General features: G+C 41.6%; 1 protein-coding gene across 2 annotated transcripts in view; it reads right to left on the reverse strand.

The window, feature by feature from the left end:
• col21a1 (collagen, type XXI, alpha 1) overlaps window positions 1-25,683 on the reverse strand; it is a 106,464-nt gene that overhangs the window by 17,395 nt on the left and 63,386 nt on the right. For both annotated transcript variants that reach the window (XM_077230326.1, XM_077230327.1), the window contains exons 17-19: window positions 2,884-2,928; window positions 2,475-2,528; window positions 674-727 (exon numbers count right to left, since the gene is read on the reverse strand). In XM_077230326.1, the coding sequence (XP_077086441.1) occupies window positions 674-727; window positions 2,475-2,528; window positions 2,884-2,928 (153 nt within the window). The remainder of the gene's footprint in view (window positions 1-673; window positions 728-2,474; window positions 2,529-2,883; window positions 2,929-25,683) is intronic.

Genomic DNA, 25,683 nt, shown 5'->3' on the forward strand with positions numbered 1-25,683 from the left:
TATTATTATTTTTTTTATTGTAATAATATTTCACAGTAGTGTTGTTTTACTGTTTTTCCTGATCAAATAAATGCTGCCTTAATGAGCATTAGAGACTTTTCAATAACATTAACAAATCTTACCAACCCCAAACAGAGTTAAAAGTTGACAGGCCTCTTTGGAAGTTTTCAGGATATATAGTATACAAGGTAAGTGTGCACATATTTCTTTCCTCTGCACTCATTTTCTTTTAAATGAGAAATCAATTTTGTGTCATAAAGTGTTCAATAAGTCATGAAGAATAGCGTTGTTGGCTAGCATTCTGAAGTTTGATGGTAACTGCGCTAGAGATTTAAAATCTGGACACGCTTTGTTTTCTCTTTCCTTGGACACAATCTAAAAAAGCAGATTTGAAGCGGAACAAGTTTGAAGTATCATAACCATTTATAATCTATGGCTTTTGTTCTGCACAATTACACATCACATGTAGCAATCCACATGCATGTCTATACAAATGATGAAAGGCGACTGAGAAAAACGGTGCAAACGGAACAAAGGGATTTCGCCATCTGTCTAGCCAATTGCTTTGAAATCACTATAATAATGTAATAGTGACTACAACTCAGTAATCAATACCTATAATGTTTTCCATATGAATAACAACATTACAAAAGGCAAATAAATGCATTGTGACCTTAGGGCCAGGTTGTCCACTTGAACCAGGCATTCCAGGCAATCCCATCTCGCCCTGTAGAAAGACAAACACAATCAAATACAAGTTCTTAACTTTACAGCAGTTAACTTGCGATCAGAAATCACTATTTTGTGTGTGTGTTTTTTGTTTTTTGTTTTGTTTTTTTAGTAACTTGTCTTTGCCACATTTTATCTAAATTAAGTTGTTCTGCTTCTGAAACGGAGTCGTTTCATACTTTTCATGATCCAATCAATTCCTGATTGTTAAAACCTAGTCATGCCCTAATTTTTTTTCCCTTGTTGAATATTGTATCACTCAAAAATGGGTCAGTTTGGTGGATTTTATGTCCCCATTAAACAATAAGGCATATTTTAACTGAATTGTCACTCAACTTTCATGCCACATGGTTTCCCATGCATAGATGTAGTACCCCATTAACAAAATGCGTTATTCTGCATGAACATATTATATATCCCTGAATCTTACCCAATATATAATCATTACAACTACCTTCCTGACAATTAATAATCAGTAATTAGGAGTTTGAGGCAATAGTCGTAGTTAATAGTGAGAATTGGACCCTAATCTAAACTGTGACCAAAAAATCATATTGATTGGCACCTAAAATATGTCTTAAAAAAAACTCAAAATAAAGGTTACATACAAATTTCTAAATGACCAATTAGTATATTAATTATAGAATTATTATCTTTTGAATAGACTTGAAAATGATGTAGGCATTAGTGGAATTTTTTTGGCATGGTTTAAATCATACTTATCTGACCGTTATCAGTTAATAACATCATTTAAAACCCTTTAAAAAGTCTTAAGTCAGGTCAATTCCAAACTTACACTGTTCACACTCGGTTCAAAAGCTTGGTCTAAACATAAGAACGATTCTTGACCACTTGTGATTGGTCAAGGTCGAGTGTGTTTGGGAAATGTCCCGCCCCTTACCATAACCTCCAGTTTCAACACACTACCAACTAACTCAACCAGGCCCCGCCCCTTTATTCTGCGTATAAATTATTTAAATGAGGAATATTGTGACGTTTTCGTTCCCGGAAGAAACTCAAGACTACAATGGAGGCGTTTCAGGAGTTCAGAAACACTGACACTGATATAGAGAAGAACTAGAGGTTTTTCATGCTCAAACAGCAACATTACACACTAAACACAGATGAACATGGGAAAAACCACAATAGGTCCTCTTTAAATATTACAGGTAAACTAGCTTTGAGCATGGATATCAGCAACAGGATATGATGACATTATCTAGGGGTTCTGTTTTTAATAACTACTTAGATCACAAATTACAGCAAATTCAAAAAGTCAAATATTCGGTATATTGAGCCAAGAGATCAATAAGTGACATTGACACTGTCAATGGGTAAAACATGTTTTCATATGAATTCACAGGTTCAGGAAACATTGGTACGGAGTGCAATCTAAATCTCTTCACATGTGCGAGTGTTTCCTCTCTCATGTTTGCATGCCACCGAATGGAAGTGATTTGAGCACCAGGGTCACCACAATCCTAGCTAACTTGCTCATTGTCCACTGAGAATAGTCCTATTGTCTACAGCATTTGTACAACAAATAATGCAATTGCCTCATTTGTTTAATATATTTATCTCTCAGTGATGTTTTAGCAATACACAAAAGTATCACATTATGATTGGATATGATTATGATATGATGAGCGTACTTGCAGTGGACATAATCACAAGCATATTAAAAGTTACACTCACTTTTGCATTGTGATTTTTCAAGTGTTTACTATATTTTTAGATTTACTTACAGAGTCTCCAGGTATACCTTTGGCTCCTTTTGGTCCTGGCAGGCCATGTTCACCCTTTAAAGAAACCAACAGATGTACATTTTCAATATGTTTAGATAGCTTAATTAATAGTGAGACTAATAAAAAAATACACTGGTAGCAAAATTATATTTGGAGACTATAAGAAAAAGTTAAATGGGTTTTGATTGAAAAAAATATTTAAGAACATGCCACTTAATTAAATTTATAAGTAATGGAATTAAGTTGCCTATAGGTACAATAATAGTGTTGGACGTGCACTCATAGTCCCTGAAAATACTGCCTGTGCATGCAGCACTAAGTTTTGTAAAAGAGCAAGAAGCATAACCTCTATACAACAACAAATGAGGAATAAACGGTCCACATGAGCAAAGAAAAGGGAAAACATCACCTTAATTCCCCCCTGACCATCATTTCCAGGTATACCAGGCATGCCCTGTTAAAAAACAAACTTGCTCAACTCTTGTTTAACAATGTACTACTTAGATAAATCCCCATGAGTCTTATAACATTCATTAACAACAGCTTTAAGCACTAGAGATAGAGTCGTTACACTAAGAAGTGCGTGTAATAACTTATACACTAATAAGTTACACTAAACAGTTACTGGATGTAGTGAGAGTCTGAGGAACACGGTGGACACAGTGCTGTGTCGGGACACCGGTGGGTTTTCCTGGCTCTGATGAAGCTAACATGCATGGGATGTCTGGATTAATCACTTATGAAATGCATCCCTCCTGGCATCTTGAAGCTTTGTCAGCCAGAGAAAGTAATAGTTTTAACAGGACGTTGTTAAATTCGGATACTACTGTAATATAGGGAGCAGCTCCACCGGAGATATCATCAGGCCAACCTACACAATCTGTAGGAGGATTAAGATTTAAATCTCAAGGTACTGAAACTTCATCTTTCCTGTTATAATAATTAAAGTGCTAGTATTTTATATAACATTACAATAATATATAAAAAATATATAATAACAATAATGTTTTCAAAAATAGATCTACCAAATAAGAGAAATTAATTCAACAATGGGCATTTGTTGAATAGAATATCCGTTGGGTTGCTAATTGCAAAATTTAACCATTAGGCTATGTTAACCGTTAGCGCTATTTTTAAATAGTTTTCATTGTGTATACTTTATACTTTATATATCATCACTATTTTAATTTAACTATTAATTGTCTATGCAACTTCTTTATTTGTCTAATAGTTTTCCTTAAATGAGCTTAAAAAATTATAAGGTATACACGATTCTTGAAACCATACAGTAAAAGACATCTATGAGTGCAATGGTTTGTCATAACTGCTTGTCAATAAAGATACAATATGCAAGATGGATTAAATTGGATTAAATTATCCAAAAACCACTAGAACAATGATATATATTTTGTTGACTTGTGTACTTACATTATCCCGAATGTTTCCATGTTTCCAATAATGTTTAAATCCAGAGAAACTATTTGTTATATAGCTCAACACGGTTAGCCTTATTGTTTGAATCTCTTGTTCCCTTTCGTTGTCACTCCGAGTTACGTTGGATGACGACGAATGGGGTTTCGCTTAGAAAGCCTATCAACTTTGAGTATTACAAAACGAGCCAATGGCAAAGAAATGCCATGGGTCTGCGGAATTTGCATAGCGTAACTCCGCCCCACCTCGTGGGTATAAAAGGAGGAAGCCGGCAACATGCAGATATGTTTTTCGCTTCAGAGCCAAGTGTAATTCTTCACTCCCTAAGCTATCTCTGATTGTCAGCTTCTTACGAGACGAGCAACTCTCCAGTGTTGGTGTGACGGCGATCTCCCGGCGAGTGCACACTTCCTGCCTATCTGAGCGTGGTTTGCCAGTGAGTGTGTTCTCCGCGGGCGCTTCAGCACTGAGTTTCTCTCACAAAAAGAGCTAGCACGCGGCATGTCTTTTTAAAGATGCCTCGCCCGTGCACTTCTGGTTGCGGTCGGCTTGTGTCTGACTCTGATGGGCACGAGCGCTGTCTGGTGTGTTTGGGCATTAATCACGCTAGAGCAGCGCTCGTGGATGAGTCATGTTCTCTCTGTGGGAACATGACCATCGCAAAACTTAGATCGAGACTCAATGGTCTCGCAAGAGTGAGAGTCCCCTCATCCACACCCCGATCTAGCGCATCCTCGAGAGGCTCTACTTCGGCTGGTGGCCAGGGTGATCTGAGGGTGACTGTGTGGAACAAAGCGCCGACTATTTGTCCGTGCCCCACAGCACCTTCACCAGTGTTGCAGCCCGCGAGCGTTCAGGGGATTCCCGCGGGACCGTCGTTTGAGGTCCCGTGGGTTTCCTTTGGCGCTCCAGAGGAAGACGTGATGTCAATCGCAGCATCACAAGGCGGGTCTGATTCATCTGGAAGTGACGACTCGTCACAGCTGCCACCTTCGGGTGTGAATACGGCTGTGGCTCAGTCTGATCCAGAGATGACGGCCATGCTTTCCCGGGCGGCCGCGAGCATTGGTTTAGAGTGGACCCCTCCACCCTGTCCTGAGCGATCTGTCCTGCCCCAATACCTTTCTTCCCGGACGTGCATGAGTCCTGGAAGACTCCCATGTCTCCCATGGTTTCATCCGCCTTTCCTCCCCTCGATGGGGCAGCTGCCTGTGGGTACACTGGGCTCCCCCCGGTTGAGCGCTCTGTTGCGATGCAGCTGTGTCCTCAGAGTGCTTCTTCTCGCAGCGAGCCTAAGCACCCATCCAAAGCCTGCAGGTTCTCGTCTACCCTAGTGGCGAAGACCTACAGAGCGGCGGGACAGGCGGCTGCCTCTTTGCATGCCATGGCCACTCTGCAGGTCTATCAGGCCCAGATGCTAAGGGACATGCACGAGGGTAGGACGGACCCAGGGCTCTTTGATGAGCTGCGCTCCGCCACCGAACTCGCCCTCCTGGCGACGAAGGTGACCGCACGCTCCCTGGGTCTGGTGATGTCCACAGCTGTGATCCAGGAGAGACATCTATGGCTGGACCTGGCTGACATGCGGGATGCTGAGTGTTCCCGCCTGCTCGACACCCCCATGTCCCAGGCCAGCCTATTCGGCAGTGCGGTGGAGGATTTCGCCCAACAGTTCTCCACTGCCCAGAAACAGACTGAGGCCATTAAGCATATTCTGCCCCGACGGCCCGCTGCTGCCTCCACCCAGCCGATCGGGCAGAACCCTCAGTCTGTTCGCCGCCGAGGGCGCCCTCCTGCGGCTCCCGCCCCTCCCGCCCGGCCCAAGCAGCAGCCTCCTCCCGTGCCCGGTCGCGGAGGAAGCCGTAAGAAGGCGCCCCAGCCCTCTCCAGCCCCGCTAAACGCCGGGCCAAGCGGCGCTCCTGAGACGGGCTGCTCAGGGATGTTGAAAGTTACTTCACAGGAGATGGTAGCAGGACCACTCCTTCCCCCAGTGGAGGGCCGGGGGAGAATCTTTTGTAGCACCCTAATGTGGTTAAAGAAAGAAGTGACATTTCCATCCCTGAGCACACAGAGTTCTCGGACGTCACGGTGCGCCGCCCCCGAGCCGTGCACCCCTCGTCCCCCTCTATTCCAGAGCCGGTTGACAGTGTGCGCCGTCCCCGGACCGTGACGCTCTCATCCGCCTCTGTCGCCAGCCCCCTGGCAGAGCAGACCCCCGTGGAACGTTCATCCTTCCCTGGTCTCCTCTGTCAGGGCGCGGTTAATGACTGTGCCCCCACACCGGGCCGCTATGCCGTCCACGTCTGGGCCAGTCATTCCGCCCTGCTGCACCACCGGTGGGAAGTCTGTGGTTCGTATGACCCCGCTGGTACAGTTCTTGGGAGCCTGGCTAGAGCTTCCCCTTCTGTCCCGCTGGGTTCGCGATTCAGTTCGCGCGGTCTCCTCCCCGCTTCAGGGGAGTCCGCTGCACTTTGGTCGGTGGCAACGCCCCTATCATGAGAGCAGAGATCGCTATCCTGCTGGCGAAGGGTGCGATCGAGACGAGATGCCGAGATGAGGACCGGCTTCTACAGCCCGTACTTCATTGTCCCAAAGAAAACCGGTGGGTTACGGCCAATCCTGGACCTGCGCGTGCTGAACCGTTCCCTTCACAGGCTGTCGTTCAAGATGCTCACTGCCAAACGCATTTTCGAATGTGTGCGGCGCCAGGATTGGTTTGCAGCAATCGACCTGAAGGACGCCTACTTCCATGTCTACATTCTCCCTCAACACAGACCGTTCCTACGGTTTGCTTTCGAGGGGCAGGCATACCAGTACGCGGTTCTCCCTTTCGGGCTAGCCCTTTCTCCCCGCGTCTTCACGAAGGTCGTCGAGGCAGCCCTTGTCCCCCTTCGGGAACACGGGGTTTGCATCCTGAACTATATCGACGACTTGGCTGATCCTAGCTCACTCTCGAGACCAGGTGTGCGAACACAGGGACCTAGTGCTCCAGCACCTAGCTCGTCTGGGCCTTCGGGTCAACTGGGAAAAGAGCAAACTTTGCCCCGTGCAGAGGATCTCTTTTCTTGGTATGGATATCGACTCGGTCGCCATGTCCGCGCAGCTTACGAGCGAGCGCGCGCAGTCACTGCTGACTTGCCTGAGACAGTTCGAGGGCAAGAGTGTGGTTCCACTGAAACTTTTTCAGAGGCTCCTGGGGCATATGGCTTCTGCAGCCGCGGCAACGCCGCTCGGATTGCTTCATATGAGACCGCTTCAGCTTTGGCTTCGCGACCGAGTCCCGAGGTGGGCATGGCAACACGGCACCCTCTGAGTAACAGTTATTCCGACCTGCCGTCAGACCTTCACCCCGTGGTCGAACCTCAGTTTTCTACGGTCCGGAGTGCGCCTGGAACGAGGCATGTTGTTGTAACGACAGATGCCTCCTCCATGGGCTGGGGTGCCATGTGCAATGGACGTGCTGCCGCAGGCTCCTGGACAGGACCCCGACGCCTCTGGCATGTCAATTGCCTCGAGTTGCTGGCCGTACGTCTTGCTTTGCGGCGCTTCCGGGCCGTGCTCAAGAACCAACACGTACTAGTCCGTTCAGACAATACCGCCACTGTAGCGTACATCAACCATCAAGGTGGTCTACGCTCCCGCCGTATGTCGCAACTCGCCCGCCACCTCCTCATATGGAGTCAGAAGCATCTGAGGTCGCTTTATGCCATTTATATCTCCGGAGCCCTGAACTGTGCAGCCGACGAGCTCTCACGGCTTCAGCCCCTCCCGGGAGATTGGCGACTCCATCCCCAGTTGGTTCAGCTGATTTGGGACCAGTTTGGGGACGCACAGATAGATCTGTTTGCCTCTCACAACTCGACCCATTGCGACCTGTATTATTCCCTGACCGAGGGCACGCTCGGCACGGATGCACTGGCGCACAGCTGGCCGCAAATATGCATTTCCCCCTTGTGAGCCTTCTTGCGCAGACCCTGCGCAAGGTCAGGGAGGACGAGGAGCAGGTCATTCTGGTCGCGCCGTACTGGCCCGCCCGGACCTGGTTCTCCAAACTAGTACTCCTCGCGACAGCACCTCCTTGGCCGATTCCCCTGAGGAAGGACCTCCTTTCTCAGGGACGGGGCACCCTATGGCACCCTCGTCCCGATCTTTGGAACCTCCATGTGTGGCTCCTGGATGGGACGAGGCAGGTTTGAGTACCCTACCACCAGTGGTGGCAGCTACCATCACTTCCGCTAGAGCGTCGTCCACTAGACACGTCTATGCGTTGAAGTGGAACCTCTTCGTCAACTGGTGCTCTTCTCACCGAGAAGACCCCCGGAGATGTTCGATTAGTGTCGTGCTTTCCTTCCTTCAAGATGGGTTGGAGCGAAGGCTGTCTCCCTCCACCCTCAAAGTCTTTGTTGCCGCTATTGCCGCACACCATGACCCAGTCGAAGGTAAGTCTGTTGGGAAGCACGACGTCAGGTTCCTGAGAGGAGACTGAATCCTCCTCGCCCTCCTCTCGTTCCCTCTTGGGACCTCTCAGTGGTTCTAACTGCCCTGCAGAGTGCTCCCTTTGAGCCTTTGCAATCAGTGGAGCTTAAATTCCTGTCTATGAAGACAGCTCTCTTGGTTGCATTGGCCTCCATCAAGAGGGTAGGGGACCTGCACGCATTCTCCGTTGACGAAGCATGCCTGGAATTCGGGCCGGCTTACTCTCACGTGATCCTGAGACCCCGGCTCGGATATGTGCCCAAGGTTCCTACCACTCCCTTCCGGGACCAGGTGGTGAACCTGCAAGCGCTGCCCATGGAGGAGGCAGACCCAGCCTTAGCACTGCTCTTTCCAGTACGCGCTCTCCGCGCCTATGTAGACAGGACGCAGTGTTTCAGGACCTCAGACCAGCTCTTTGTCTGTTATGGTGGGAAGCTGAAGGGAAAGGCTCTCTCCAAGCAAAGGTTGTCTCACTGGATAGTGGACGCCATTACCTTGGCATACCAGCAGCAAGGTCGACCGTGCCCCCTTGGGGTGACTGCCCACTCCACCCGGAGTGTGGCGTCCTCTTGGGCTTTAGCCCATGGCGCCTCGCTAACAGACATCTGCAGAGCTGCAGGCGCCTAACACATTCGCCAGATTCTACAATCTCCGAGTGGAGCCAGTGTCCTCTCATGTACTCGCTTCAACCAGCTAGTACTTGATCCGCTCAGGTGTCTTCGCTTGCTCGCCATTCCACTCCACGGACTGGATACGTGTGATATTCTCCTCAGGTGAGCTTCTCCGAAAGCCCTGAGTTCCTCCAGCACTCCTGACGTCGGCGCCATTGTCTATTGCCTGCGCGTCGGCTAGGTGCCTCCTGTGTGCATGGTCCCTCCTCTGAGCGACCCCCACATGTGTATTTCCACTGTAAGCCTCTCTGAGCATGTGTCTTTCCCTTGGCAAGCCACCTTGCCACCCCTGGGGTTGAAATATTCCACCTGCGGCTGGACACCCCAGTGTTCTCCATATGCATCCTTCGGGTCATATGTGTATTCTCTAAGTCCCCCCCGTTGGGCTGGCAATATTTTGCATATTTCCTCTAAACTATGGGATATGCTCCCCAGTGTACCTTGGTATGCCTGTGCTAGATAGGAGTCCTTCATCCGTGCCAATCTCTCGACAAGGATCTCAGATTTACGCAGGGCACTGGAAGACAGCTGAGAAGGTGGCGTGATTAGACTGGTAACCCTATTCGTCGTCATCCGACGTAACTCGGAGTGACAACGAAAGGGAACGTCTCGGTTATTTATGTAACCCTCGTTCCCTGAGTAGGGAACGGAGACGTTACGCCTGCCTGCCACTTTCCGCTGTACCGCGGGGATCGCCTGAGCTCAGTCTTGGCTCCTCAGCGAGAAACATATCTGCATGTTGCCAGCTTCCTCCTTTTATACCCACGGAGGTGGGGCGGAGTTACGCAATGCAAATTCCGCAGACCCATGGCATTTCTTTGCCATTGGCTCGTTTTGTAATACTCGAAGTTGATAGGCTTTCTAAGCGAAACCCCATTCATCGTCATCCGACGTAACGTAACCAAGACGTTTTCTTGATTTAACGCAAGTAACATGTTTGTATGAAGTGGCTAACATAGCATAATCAGAACATGATTTATTTGTAGTAACAATAATACAGCATTTTATCCACCATACAATACATTTTAAAATGAATGCATGCCATTTAACAACACAAGTCACCTAGCTTTTAGTAACATATGATATTCTAATATTGATCTAGCTTACAGAGTAATGTTACAACTTAAGTTTCAACACACTCAAATGTGTTTTTAGTATGATTGTTTTGACTAAGTAAAACAGCGCTGCGTTAGCCCACAATTTTTATTCGTCAAATAAATTGACCTGTATGAGTAGTAATTTAGCACTTGCGGCTATTTCATTAGAATGAAATAGAATAATGTGAATTTAAGTTATGAAACGTAAAGTTCAAATTCAGGGAAGAAAGATGCAGACGTTAGCCTATTTTAATCATAAAATAAACAAACAAACAATGCAAAAGGAGTGGCAGCGTTTGACTGCAGCATTTAAGCATTATAAAATCAGTCTCTCAGCCCGCCCTGCTTCATACCACAGTAATGTTAATAACATTTTAATACATTTGCTCATCCATGAATATGATTTCTGCCGAGTCCCATCAGATTGCTCTCCATCGGCTGTGGAGGAGAATACGACAAATCCCAACTTCCACTCATTTACTACATCAAACTACACCTTTTATTGTTTTAAATATGTGACCTCTAGTAGTGAGACTTACATACCGTGCCTTTAAAATGAATCAATGTACTGCAGTACATTACTATTCAATCTTGCATCTTACTTTTTAGGCAAATGTTACTTCCCTGGAGGCACACCAACACAACAAACTGTTCCTAATCAAACACACCTAACTCAACGCATCAGTTCAGTAGTAGAGACTGAAATAGAGGCGTCAGATAAGAGAGACATCCAAAATGTGTGCCTCCAGGAACAGGGTTAGGAAACAAGACATTTAGTTTCAATCGGAATAAAAAACGTGTTCCCTGGTGTTTAAGCATACTTAGCCAGGCTACCATTGCTTATTCTCAATGTTTTAAAAAGAAGACTTAATATTTACCTATTCGTGAGCTTATAATTATACAGTTCTATCTCCGTTTAGGGTAGTTCTGAGATATTGAGCATCAAAGTTTTTACATCCCTGCTGTTTTGTGAGATGGAACCTTTTTATTTTATTAATAACTACTAACAAAATATTTTTTTTTACAAAAATAACACCACACAGGCATTAATAAACACCTAATGGATAAGATTATGTCAAAAACTCAATTTCAACCAAAAGTGGAGATAGAACCGTATAATTCTAAGCTCACGTATTTAGGAGATGGAGCACATGAAGCCATTGCTTTTATTTATCAAGCAGTAAAAATGCTCCTTCCTGCGGCCAAAACAAGCCGTCTGTGGATGAGAGTCTGAAACAAATCCTGCAAACTTCACAGACCATGAGTTAGAATTAAGAAAAAATCTTTTCTTCAACAATAACAAAAGCTTGTTCCGTGTGTCATACGTCATTACGCCATTTTTCCAACTTTGCAGTTTCAGCTTTCAATCTGATCAAGTGTTTTCATGCCTCATCGAACGGATTAGAAAATGATTAAATCATCCCTTACATTTAACTTAAATCGAATCTGGCCAATTTTTTCCAATTGGCATGGTTACATTACTTTTTAATTCTGACTGTACTGCAAACAGATTATTGGAGTAATAAGTAAACGCAGCTACTGGTGTCAACAACCCTGACCCAAAGTATTACACGCTGGCACATATTTGTGCTTCAGACATGAAAGGCATCTCAGGTCAAGGAGATGTGTAAACTGAAATTCACTTTTGAGGGTTGCTGTAGGATCAGTTAGTGTTAATGTCATATTATATGACTACGCAATACTCGACAGAGAGCTTACAACCTAGATTCAGCTTTAAAGGGATAGTTCACCCATAAATGAAAATTAGCCCATGATTTACACACCCTGAAGCCATCCTAGGTGTATATGATATTTGTCTTTCAGATGAATACAATCAGAGTTATAGTAAAAAATATCCTGGCTCTTCCTTGACTTGTATGTCTTTGGAAGTCCATCAAAGTTAATGTATTTATGATTTAAGTGCTCCATGCGTCTCCGGGGGTTAATAAAGGCCTTCTGAAGTGAAGCGATGCGTTTGTGTAAGAAAAATATTCATATTTAAAACTTTATCGACTAAAATAACTAGCTTCCGGCAGACGGCCATACGCATCGATTTACGCCAAAAGAGTAACACTTGAACTTGACGCACAATGTAATGACGGTAATTGATGCCTCTCGCGGTTCAAACGAACAGGGTTGGACAACCGTGTTTGTCATTACGTTGTGCGTCAAGTTCAAGCAGATTCAATACTAAGAAGCACATGTTTTCCCAAAACAGATTGACTGTCATTACGAGACCTGTATTCGTTGCGGGAATGTATAACATTCTGTTCCAAGCCAATATCTGTGCTCCTAAAAATGTACAGCCATGAGCGCATCACGATCAAATGAACTACAACGGATAAACTTGAATTGGTGTATAGACCATAAACCATTACTATTGTTAATTTTGTCACACATTTGTCTCTGGTTGTCTTTGGATGCCAACGCAAAAATGAGAAAGATTAATATTGAACGTAATGGTCTAAATAGCCTAAGTGGTCAAAGGCTCTCGTTATTTACAAAGGGTTCAATTGATCGTACTACTAAACAATGAGGGTTTATAGACAAATTGAACTGATTTCAAAATTGATTAACTTCACAGTTATTGAACAGATTTTATTCAACACTAAACGGACTTTAGCTGAACAATGACGCTCTTTCTAGAGCTCTGTTGAAGCATTGAACTCAGAATCACTTCCTGTTTATCACTGTAAAAAAGCTGCATTGAAATCTGTATTGTATAATGTGCTGTATAAAGAATGGTGACTTGATTCGCCTTGATTAGAAACGTGCTGTAGAGATTAAAGTACAGTTCACATGCTACTAACAATAGTGTTTTCGGAAACACAGCTATTTTGTACTTTACAGTAAAGTGTATAATCATAAAAGTGTTACATTTATAATTATTTTATCACGTTTAGCGCGTTGCGTTGTGGAATACAGTGTCCTCAGATGCATACATCAGATTTCAGTAAATGGAGTAGGTATTCTGGGAATTCCATGCATACAGTAAATTCAATTACTATTCACAGTATGTACATTACATACTGGAATATGTAGTTGGACATCATGCCCACCCTGTCAGATCCAGGGACATATATTATTTTTTGTTTAATACAATTTTCAAACTTTAACAATTCAGCAATAATTATCTTAAATGTGATTTGTTTTGTCTTGCATTAGAACACTGTCCTGGTATTAATAAGAATATGAAAATTCGTCTCTTCAGTTACGAATATCCGTCAGTCCGTTAATGTTCTTCTTCACGCCAATATTCGGATTCAGCAGCGCCCTTTTTATGTTATATCAAAAATGTATGACACATTTAAGAAATAAACACATCTAGATAAAGATGACAGGACGCCTTAACAACTTGTATTTTGAAATAGAATAACAGATCATTTGAATTACGACGATATTATCAACATCTTAAATTCAAAGCAGAGCCGACTCGGACTTTAGAACAGACATCAGCCATACAAGGTAAGCAATGGGTAGTTTTTTTTAAGTCTGGCCCGTCGTGGCATGATTATGCAATATTTGCATTTAATATTTGTGACCAAGGGGTTTTGTGAAATTTACATAAGCCACGTGTACGGATTAGCAATGACAGGGAAGTATTCCAGAAAGCAAGGTTCTCTTACTGTCAAACATACCCCGAACTGTCGGTTGATTAAACCAAACCTTGCTTACTCAAGGTATTCTGGTTCCAAAAACATGTAAGTTTTTCCAAAAGTAAGTTCATTTATCTAAGAGTATGTTCATGATTAACACACCAGACAGACATCCTCAACAGAGCGACGAATCGACGAGTCACCATGAAAACTGACGTTAAGAAGCCCGCCATACTACTTTTTTTGTTTAATGCTGCTTTACACACTTAGTGCATATCGCCACCAATTTGGTGGTTGTTCAATCATTTTGAAATATTTTCGTTTATTAACCTTTATAATCACTGTGAATAAGAACTATATTGTTTGTTTGATGCTAATTATATAATAAAAAGCAAGACTGATTAAACTAAATGCAGTCTGTGCTTGCAAAGATAACATGTCTGTATAAGTTTATTTTTTTAGTCATTTTGCTTCAACATTGCTTGTAAGGTAAGATATATCATATATTTTATTATAGAAATACATTGTAGCATAGAAAACTTCCTCTTGCAAAAAATTAAAAAAGTCTGAATGCTAACCCTAACCCTGAACACCTCTGAGGTAAACTAACACTGAACCCCTCTGAAGTAAACTAACACTGAACCCCTCTGAAGGAAACTAACCCTGAACACCTCTGAAGTAAACTAACACTGAACACCTCTGAAGTAAACTAACCCTGAACACCTCTGAAGTAAACTAACACTGAACCCCTCTGAAGTAAACTAACACTGAACCCCTCTGAAGTAAACTAACCCTGAACACCTCTGAAGTACCTAACACTGAACACCTCTGAAGTAAACTAACCCTGAACACCTCTGAAGTAAACTAACACTGAACCCCTCTGAAGTAAACTAACACTGAACCCCTCTGAAGTAAACTAACACTGAACACCTCTGAAGTAAACTAACACTGAACACCTCTGAAGTAAACTAACACTGAACACCTCTGAAGTAAACTAACCCTGAACACCTCTGAAGTAAACTAACACTGAACACCTCTGAAGGAAACTAACCCTGAACACCTCTGAAGTAAACTAACACTGAACACCTATGAAGTAAACTAACACTGAACCCCTCTGAAGTAAACTAACACTGAACCCCTCTGAAGGAAACTAACACTGAACCCCTCTGAAGTAAACTAACACTGAACACCTCTGAAGTAAACTAACCCTGAACACCTCTGAAGTAAACTAACACTGAACACCTCTGAAGTAAACTAACCCTGAACACCTATGAAGTAAACTAACACTGAACACCTCTGAAGTAAACTAACCCTGAACACCTCTGAAGTACCTAACACTGAACACCTCTGAAGTAAACTAACCCTGAACACCTATGAAGTAAACTAACACTGAACACCTCTGAAGTAAACTAACCCTGAACACCTCTGAAGTAAACTAACACTGAACACCTCTGAAGTAAACTAACCCTGAACACCTCTGAAGTACCTAACACTGAACACCTATGAAGTAAACTAACCCTGAACACCTTTGAAGTAAACTAACACTGAACACCTCTGAAGTAAACTAACCCTGAACACCTCTGAAGTAAACTAACCCTGAACACCTCTGAAGTAAACTAACCCTGAACACCTTTGAAGTAAACTAACACTGAACACCTCTGAAGTACCTAACACTGAACACCTATGAAGTAAACTAACCCTGAACACCTTTGAAGTAAACTAACACTGAACACCTCTGAAGTAAACTAACCCTGAACACCTCTGAAGTAAACTAACACTGAACACCTCTGAAGTAAACTAACACTGAACACCTCTGAAGTAAACTAACACTGAACACCTCTGAAGTAAACTAACACTGAACACCTCTGAAGTAAACTAACACTGAACACCTCTGAAGTAAACTAACACTGAACACCTCTGAAGTAAACTAACCCTGAACACCTCTGAAGTACCTAACACTGAACACCTATGAAGTAAACTAACCCTGAACACCTATGAAGTAAACTAACACTGAACACCTCTGAAGTAAACTAACACTGAACACCTCTGAAGTAAACTAACACTGAACACCTCTGAAGTAAACTAACCCTGAACACCTCTGAAGTAAACTAACCCTGAACACCTATGAAGTAAACTAACCCTGAACACCTCTGAAGTAAACTAACCCTGAACACCTCTGAAGTAAACTAACACTGAACACCTCTGAAGTAAACTAACACTGAACACCTCTGAAGTAAACTAACACTGAACACCTCTGAAGTAAACTAACCCTGAACACTTCCGAAGTAAACTAACACTGAACACCTCTGAAGTAAACTAACACTGAACACGTCTGAAGTAAACTAACCCTGAACACTTCTGAAGTAAACTAACACTGAACACCTCTGAAGTAAACTAACACTGAACACCTCTGAAGTAAACTAACACTGAACACGTCTGAAGTAAACTAACCCTGAACACCTCTGAAGTAAACTAACACTGAACACCTCTGAAGTAAACTAACACTGAACACCTCTGAAGTAAACTAACACTGAACACCTCTGAAGTAAACTAACACTGAACACCTCTGAAGTAAACTAACACTGAACACCTCTGAAGTAAACTAACCCTGAAAACCTCTGAAGTAAACTAAACCTGGAACAGAAAATGCTCTGAAGCAGGTTATGTTTAGAGAGTAGGTTGCTATGGCTACTTACATACCTTGAAAGTTACCTCCGTGTTTGGAACCGAAAGTTGAGGTTATCCGCTTACTTACCCTTAAACATACCCGGGTATGTCACATAACCTGCTTCCTGGAATACCCACCAGGTTCTCGAGACAAGACCCAGACGTGATTTTTTTTTGCCCCTGATATAGTTATCAGGACCAATTGCTTCGTAATGATTAACTGTCAAAACAGTGTAAACTTTTTTATTTAAAAGTATAATCTATCAAATGCAATTAGGCTACCTAATCAACCAATACCATTAAATATGAAGCATCTGTATAACTTGTTCTTTCATCAATTTTCAGGGCTTGTTTTGTTTTTTCTATGGATGGCTCAGCTAAACAGGCCAATAAGAGACCACTAACTGCTATTATTTATACCAATGTCCCATTAAAACGTCTACAAATGTAACTGATCAGAGATCAGGTAAAAACCGTAGAGACTTGTTCAGTGGTTCGCCGCTGGGGGCGATCTCAGTGAATCTGTATTATTCATGGCTACACAGATCATCGCCCCCTAGTGGAGAACCATTGAAATTTGATACACGCTCTAAACTACTGATTCGAAACAAAATATTTCATAAAGGTTTCGAAGCTTCATGAAGCAGTGTTTCGAAAGCACTCCTTTTAGCTGTGTAGCTATTTGTCATGAATAAGCAATTAAATAGGCAACACTCTTTCTTGAGCGAACACGAGCGTCGGGCTTATTTGTTTATAATAAATCCATCCAACATATCTGCACATGACGCGCCACAACTATTTGAGGCTGTACACGCTGGAGACATCAAATGAAACTTAATAAGCTGGAACATTTGTCTTAATGAACGAGTGCATGATATTGTTGTATTGAAGCGTTAATTGTAGCACTTTGCATTGCAATGCCCCGTTTGCTTTGATGTGTCCATGACCGGTTTAATCTTTATATTACATACTTCATCTTTAAGTTAGGGGTGTGCGATATCACGATTTTTGATCGTGGACGATTAAAATGTCTCCACGATCTGCTTTTGAAGAAATATTGTAGTATCGTGCATTCTATCAGTTGCAGTTCTGGCGCCTCCGTCTCAACATACAGTTGGCTACAACGCAACGTATATTCACATCAAATGTCAATTGACTTACATAGGAAAAAAATATACTATGGAAGTCACTGGGGTACATCAACTGTTTGTATGTACCCATGTTCTTCCAAATAACTTTTATTTTCAACAGAAGAAAGAAACGTATTCGGGTTTAAAACAACTTAAGAAAGTAAATGATGACCATTTTAATTTTTGGGAGAACTATCCCTTTAATGTTAATAAAACAACAAAACACAAAGAGGAAATCACTCACTGCTCTTGACTGAGAACTTTAATAGTAGCTTTAATAAGAATCAATGTATAATTTATACAGTGAAGTCTATGTGGTGTTTTATTTCACATTTGTTCATTTAATTACTTTCTTCAATGCTACTGTTAAATACACCTACTGTAGCTGAAAATATAAAGCACTGTTTATTTCATTGGTATATTAAGTTGTGTATTGTGTATCTTTGTACTTAATTTTTAATAACAAAGAAAATAATGACAAAAATGTTTATCTTCGCCACTTTGGCCTAAATGTCTGCCATTCTTTTTTTATTTTATATTAAGGTTACCTGGGGACATTAGTAATTACTTAAAATGGGGACATTAGTTTGGCTGTAATGCTCAGTCACTTGCAAAATAGTAAAACCAACATGAAAAAGAATCGTGATAAAATCGTGAATCATGATTTTCCTGCAAAAAATCATGATATGAGATTTTTGCCATATCGCCCCCACCCCTACTTTAAGTCGTGGGCGATTATAGTGCTACACAGGGACCAGTCCATACATTTTTTTCTTCCAAATTAAGCTGGTTAAAAAACATGGGGTGATGCAAATTATTCTGGCCCACCCATACTTTTAGAGGCCCACCCATCATCCACTTTCTGCATCCGCAACTGGTTGTATGGTGGTAGGCTATGCCATTTTGAACACGGCTTCCATATCAATTTCAGTGTTCTTGAGTTGCATTTAGCAGATGCTGTCAAATATAGTAGGTCATCGAGGTTTTCCATGTGTAACCCCTCCGGTTCTACTGCTTCAAGCGGGATTTGAACCTGGCGTTTCAGGCATGGGAGGCGGGTGTGCTTACAAGGACGCTAGAGACCGCAGCCTCTATCGTCAGTCGTTAACACACCCCCTGAGGCCAGGGGAATGACTTTACATTCAGCTGGCTTCCGTTACAAATGAATACAGAAAATTTGGATACAGCGCACACTAGCTATACATACTGAATACTGCAGAAATAGAGTAGTATGATAGTATGCCATTTTGTACAGCCATTGAGAAATACTGCACTCAAAGATACAAGGAACACAGCCATTGAGAAATACTGCAAGGGAAGGATACAAGTAGGCCTGGGTATTGTTAGGAATTTCACAATTCGATTTCGATTCTTGAGGCTTCGATTCGATTCAATTTCGATTCGATTTGATATTGATTTATTAGCTTCGATATCGATTCAATAATTAGTAAATACACAAGTAATTAAGTACCTGAGTATATTTTTAAATAATGTGTGCAGTATTACCAATGTTTAAGAACAAATTGACCCCAACATGTTTCCTGTCATGGTTTATGTAGCAGAACAAACTGTACAATATTGTACATGTGTTGAATACAAACCACAACTGTATCAAACAGGTGCTTTATTAACACACCTCTAAAGTGCATGTAACTGTAATAGAAAGTATATTTCTTTCTTCCTATACATTCCTATACAAGTTATAAAAGAAATGTAAACAGAAACACAAAATGTGCCTACTCATAAAAAAAAATTGCTTTTTGAGGCACACGACCGCACATTCGCACACACACGCAAGGACTCTCGCTCTCTTCCTCTCTGTCATGCGCACGCTACACGGTTTGGAGCTCGCGAGCTCTAGATTTCGGGAGATTTGAACTAATTTGCGTACATCAGTGAGCCGCTATCAATATGCGGGAGACTCCCGGAGACTTATTGTTGTTCTTATTATCATTTAGGGGGGCTTAGGTACATTTTAGAGTAGCTTCAGCCCCCCTAAAGTAGGTCTAACGTCGTCCCTGGTTGGCGGTGCAGGCTTGAACGGAGTGCAGCTGCTGTCCGTCATCTTGCTGTTTTGGTAAAGCGCATCTTGTACAACGCTGAAGGCTCTCACTAGACTGTTGCCCACAGCGCCGCCACTGGCCGGTGGGCTGAATAGATTCATAGGATTTGATGAATCGATATTGAATTGAGAAACAAATAATTGCAATGCATTGATGAATCGATATTTTTACCCAGCCCTAGATACAAGGCACTTCTACAGCAGGATTTCAGAGACTTGGGTGTGGCATCTTCTTGACTTGGCCTAATAAGCAACCACAGAGTAATGATCTGGCAACCACCTAGTTCACCCTAGCATTGTATTGCCAAGATTAGCCAACATATTTATGCTATAACAGTATGCTAGTATAAATGTTATAGTGCAAGTGGCCCCACCAATAAAATACAGCGCAAACAATCTATCGTTCCGGGCAGGAGAGCCCCTGATCGCCTCTCTCTGTGCAAAGCATGCACCTTGTTACTTACGACTGACTCACACATCATTTCGCAAAATGTAGGGACAGATTTTATGTTATGTACGCACATCCGAATTGTCCTGTTTCCCCTGGAAAGTGTATAATGTTTTACTGGCTAGGTTACTTTGTTTGCATGATAAAAAAAAGAACTAAAATGAGATCGAACTTTTTCTCAAAATCCAAAATACAGACCATTGCACAGATTGATGGCTGTATTTGCTGCTTTTAGAAAGCGTGAGATTTTAGATCTCTGGAGAGTTAAGGTTAACTGCAGAACATGCCAAGGTGGGCCAAGATTCGTCATTCTATCTTTCATAAAACATCTCTGTGGTCAAGCACATTTCCTCTTTGAATGCTTCCTCTTCATGATGTATGTGCACTTCCATGTAATCTGCAGAAAACATTTCCTTCACTTCCAAGTTTTTCAGCTGTTCAAGCTCTGCATTCTATTTTTGTATTAGTGAAAAAAAAATTCAGCAATGAGCCTTTAAAAAATAATCAAGACAGTAGACAAGCAGACTTGTATTTGCCAGAAGTCAATAAACTATTCAAATCAGGACTAGTAATGCCTTATTCACAAAAGCATGCAAAGGAAAGTAGGCCTACTTGTTATGAGAAGTGTTTTACTGTGAGGAATCACCAATAATTCTCATTCTGTCATGACTACTCGGGAGATTAGTATGGCAATAGAGATTGGGATGGTTATGGATATGGCAATGTTAATGTATTTGGTCTTTGACGGAATAGATCTGCTAAGCTGCTGCTCCAGAGCAAGTACCGAGACTTGCTACTGCGAATACCTTCACAGACACTGCTGTGAGAGCATGTAAGACATGCTGCTGCTGCACATGTAACATACATGAATTAATCCCCCAACAAAGCAGGAGACAATAGAAAAGGGCAGAGCACTCTTCAACACAAACAACCAAACTGATAATTTACAGGTTGCACACCCAATGCCAATAAAGCTGTTGTGCAACAGCTGAAAAGACTATTGCTATACATTGCTTTATAATGTTACACCCTACACAGTTGCACAGGGTAATGGAGAAACAGACAATATGTTCTATATGTGCTGATTGTGAGACAGTGAGAAAACAAGCGCTGCATCGGCAGATATGCATAGCTTCACAATGATGACATAGACAGTAGGGCTGTGATGGAAGAAGGTTTTTTACCACCGCGGTGGTAATGGACCAACTACCGTTAGTGACGCGGTGCTTGGGGGGTTGTTTTGAAATTAAAAATAAATAACAAGGCTCAAACATCCATTTCGTAACAGATATTGCGTGTTTATTTGAGCAAATCCGTCAAAGAAACAACACACTAAAGCCTGTAAAGCATTGAAATAAATATCAGTAAATAATGGTAACTTAAATAATATAATAAAGTTACATATTTAAAAAAACATTTGTTTTATATTTCCACACACTCTGCGCTTTAAAAGGGATGTGGGACACGAGCAGGAAAGACCATCTCTTTTCTAATACCTTCATGTTTTCTCCTGATGTTCCAAGCAACAGAAACTGGTTGTAAAAGGTCTGAAGAGCGAATTATATCTTCCACAAGGGCAAGGCATTTAGGCTTTTTGATTTTGCACTGCCAGAGAAAACGAAACTAAAATCTCCCGCGTGTGTATAAATAAACTTGACGCGCCTTACCATGTCTAATAATGAGCACAAACTGTGTTAAAAAGAATTTGACGTGCAAGTAGGCTATCTGTCCTACGGCGTTCTTCTACTTTACCACAGTAAAGAATGCAAATATAATAGTGTATAATATACGAATGAAATATAATAGAATAGAATAGAATTAAACGCGAACCAAAAGAAAGAAACGTTTATAATCCCCTGCGAAAATGAGTGAGACATAAGTGAAGATTTGGGAAAAGAAACGAGAGATTCCATGTCTAGTTGAATAACTAATGGAATATTGTTAGATTCGCTGATGATCGGGTGACCAGATCGCAAAACAGAATACAAAGAATGTAAAAAAAAATCTATTCTTACATATAGTATATGGGCTCATGCACCATTCTCTCACTCTTCATGAATCCAAATGTTTGCATGGCTGCGATGTAACATTTAAATGCTAACCTATTATTTATTTTTTTAGGAAATCAAAAAAAAACAAGCAGATCTATCGGCAAGACATATGTACTGGTTTTTCCTTTTTTTCATGGGACCACATGTTTTACTATCTACGTATGTGTGCCTTGGCTACCTTGCCGACCAGCTTAGCACTAGAATGTTATGTGTTCTCTTGAGCAGCAATATAAAATGTTGCAAGCTGATAGATATAGGAACCCAGCAACCAGCTGAGCAATTATCATCAATTAAGCCATTTGATAATAATTACATAACCCTATACTCTTATTTGATATATGAAAAGCCATCAGCAGCGATAATGAATGACGAGAGAGCTCTGACACTGCACATGTTACGCATAGCTAATGAACATTACCATTGAATAAAAAAATGATTTTTATTTTTTAAAGCAAGTGCTTGTTTTACTTTAACCTCCTCATAGCTTAGCTTAGACAGCATGTTCACAGAGAGATACAAACGATAGCACATTTGCTTGCTGCATACACACAACTACATAGGCTAACACTCAGGTTATGCATAGTAAATACGCCAGACTATAAACATGATGCTATTTTAGCTGTATTGATTGTTCTTTTAGCGTGACTTAAACACAACGAGCATTTGAATTCACCACACACACACTTAGCATCGCTAATGAAAACATGCTCTTGGAAATAAATAAATGTGTCATGGCTTTATATAAAACTGCAAGAGTCACGTGATTTCAGGAAACAAGGCTTTAACGGTTTCGAAACACTTCGAAATTTCAATGGTTCATCGCCGGGGGGCGATGATCTCGGTCAACCCATTATTCATGAGGAGTCACTGAGAACCAATGATCGAGTATTTGTGGGTTTTACCTGATCTCTGATAAGTTTTAGGCTATACATTTGCAGACGTTTTAATTAGACATTAGTATAATTTAAATGAATAATGGTAGTTAATAGTCATTCATAGAACAAACAAATCAAATTCTGACAATTGATAAAAGAACATATAGACACTTGATAATCTTATTAGATGATCGTATTAGGCCATGTTTGGCCCGGGTTTTTGTTGCATTTACACTGTTCTGACCGCTAGGGGTCGCCGTGGAGACTGGTGTATAGGATTGTTTTGAAGCCTCGACAGAATAGGGCACATTTGCTTCGACTGTTTCAGTGTTCCACAAGCCTCGATCTGCCCACCGCTAATATAAAACAGCAATGACATGCAATAGAGCGCTGCTGCATAAACATGTACAGTAAACACTGCTGCTTATACAATATGCTTGAGTGATTTGCTCGTGCACTGTTGACATGACACTAGTTTAAAACATGTCTAACATGAAACTAGTTTAAAACTTGAAAAGATTGCTCCATTTAGGAATTAATAACCGGACCAAACAATATGTGCAGAGATGTGTAATAAAAGACCATTTTTATTTATCTAAGATGCTGATTCCAGATGTGTTCTGAAAGCGCGCCGCAGTCAGTGTTGCCAGATCTTGCGAGACAAATAAGCAACCAGGCCGGTGAATACAAGCCCAAAACAAGTGACAGATTACTACAGAGCCCGGGAAGTCACCTGTGGGAAGAAAAAAAAACAATCCGTAGCGACGGTTTTGCAATCCATCCCCTCAGTTTATAAACTGTACTCACAAATTCTTAAACTGTTCCCTCGGTTTAACAAATCTCGCCCACCGATTAATAAACAGTACCCATGAGTTCCTAATCTGTGCTCTCAGATTTGTTAACCGTGCCTTCAGTTTTTGCAATCTGTACCCACAAATTCATAAACCGTTCCTACGGGTTTGTAAACTACTCAGGTATTTGTGGCCCCTTTTAAGACATAGGTCTTGAATTGTCTTTCAAGACATATTACTGTCTTAAGCGAACTCATTTATAGTTATAAATGCAAATAATAATAATAATAATTATCATTATTATTATTATTACATTTATGTTACATATTTAGAAGATCGCTTTTATCCAAAAAAGAAACAAGCAATTCGTCAAATATAAGTCTTAATACAGGATGGACAATAATAATACAGTGCTAAGATTATCACAAATAAACACAAGATTTTGATGCATATGCAAGTAAGGAAAATGCAAATGTTAGCGCTGGTCCCCATCAGTCGCGACTCGCGCGTATTTTTATTTAAAAGTCAATCACTGACGTAACGTTTTCCTAACCAGAAAAAAACAGATTGCCCTGCTCTGCCTCTGATTGTATAGTAGGCTACTTGTTGCCATCTGGGTCAGAGCCTATTAGAAGCAGGATGTGGGTGGGAAAAAACTCTGCTGTCTCGTGTGTATGGGGAAAGGGGATGGACAGAGGGAACAGGCAAGAAAAACTCCTACGTTTAAATAACATATAGAAAATATCTGCTTGAAAACTTATTATGGAGCTGCCGGGAGCAAGCCCAAATAAGCAACTACTCTTTTGAAACAAGCCCAAAAAAACCGCGACCCACTACTACCAATATTTGTAAGCGACTTTACAGAAAAACAAGCCCAAAGTCGCTTATAATAAGCGGACTTGGAAACACTGGCTGCAGTAACGGCAAACAATGCCAATTATTTGAATGTTTGAGCAGCAAGCTCATTGGCTGCTGATTCAACAGCTACCAATCAGCTGTGCTATGTAGATAATGACATGATTGCTACCAATCAGTGAAAGACCTATCAGCCTGCACCATTCAGACTTTCATGCCAGAACTATGTAATTATTCATATCTCATAATGACCATATGTAATGCTATGTGACATGAATTACTGTGGTTAAGGCCATATCTGCAAATGGGTAGTTGACATACCTGGAAATGTGGAAATGTTGTGTAAAAAATAAGTCACTAAATAAAGTCTGTTTTGCTAGTTCTTTTATAATTTTTATGTGTGCAGGTTTTAACAGCTCTTATTACAAATCTAAATCAAACACACCTGAACCAGCAAATCAAGGTATTACTTAAAAATAACAGGCAGTTATTCGAGTAATGCTTGAGTAGGGTTGGAACTGAAGTATGATTTCTGCACACTCGCGAATTCTCTTACCAACCTCTCATTAGACGCAATGTAAATAAGTAGGGATGCACCGATATGAACATTTTGGCCGATAATGATAATTCTTTATATTTGAAAGCCGATAACCGATATATTGGCCAATAAATCTAATTCCAAATTTTTATAGAATTTTTGAGAGCCTGATAACAAATACAAAAATCTTACCATTAAAAGCCATGTTCTCATTATAATTTTATGTAGCAAAAAGAACAGACTCATGTTGCACTGAACAGAATTTTCTTATTTTTTAAGTCATTCCAGTCATATTTCAAGCAATCCAAATCCATTATGTTGAACAGTGCGCATCTGAAGTGTCTCAGCTGAAGAAAATAATACATTATTTATCGCCTTTATTATATCGGCCAAATTTTCTTACCAGGGCCATAACGATAACAGTAAAAATGAACATATATCATAATAGGGGTGTCGAAAAATGAATCGTTTCTACGATGCATGGCGATGCAGACAAGGACAACTCGGTATCTGTTCAGTAA

This window comes from Siphateles boraxobius, unplaced genomic scaffold, assembly GCF_051911475.1.
Source record: "Siphateles boraxobius isolate OS27281-9 unplaced genomic scaffold, OSU_SipBor_1 142, whole genome shotgun sequence".
NCBI classification, from domain to species: domain Eukaryota; kingdom Metazoa; phylum Chordata; class Actinopteri; order Cypriniformes; family Leuciscidae; genus Siphateles; species Siphateles boraxobius.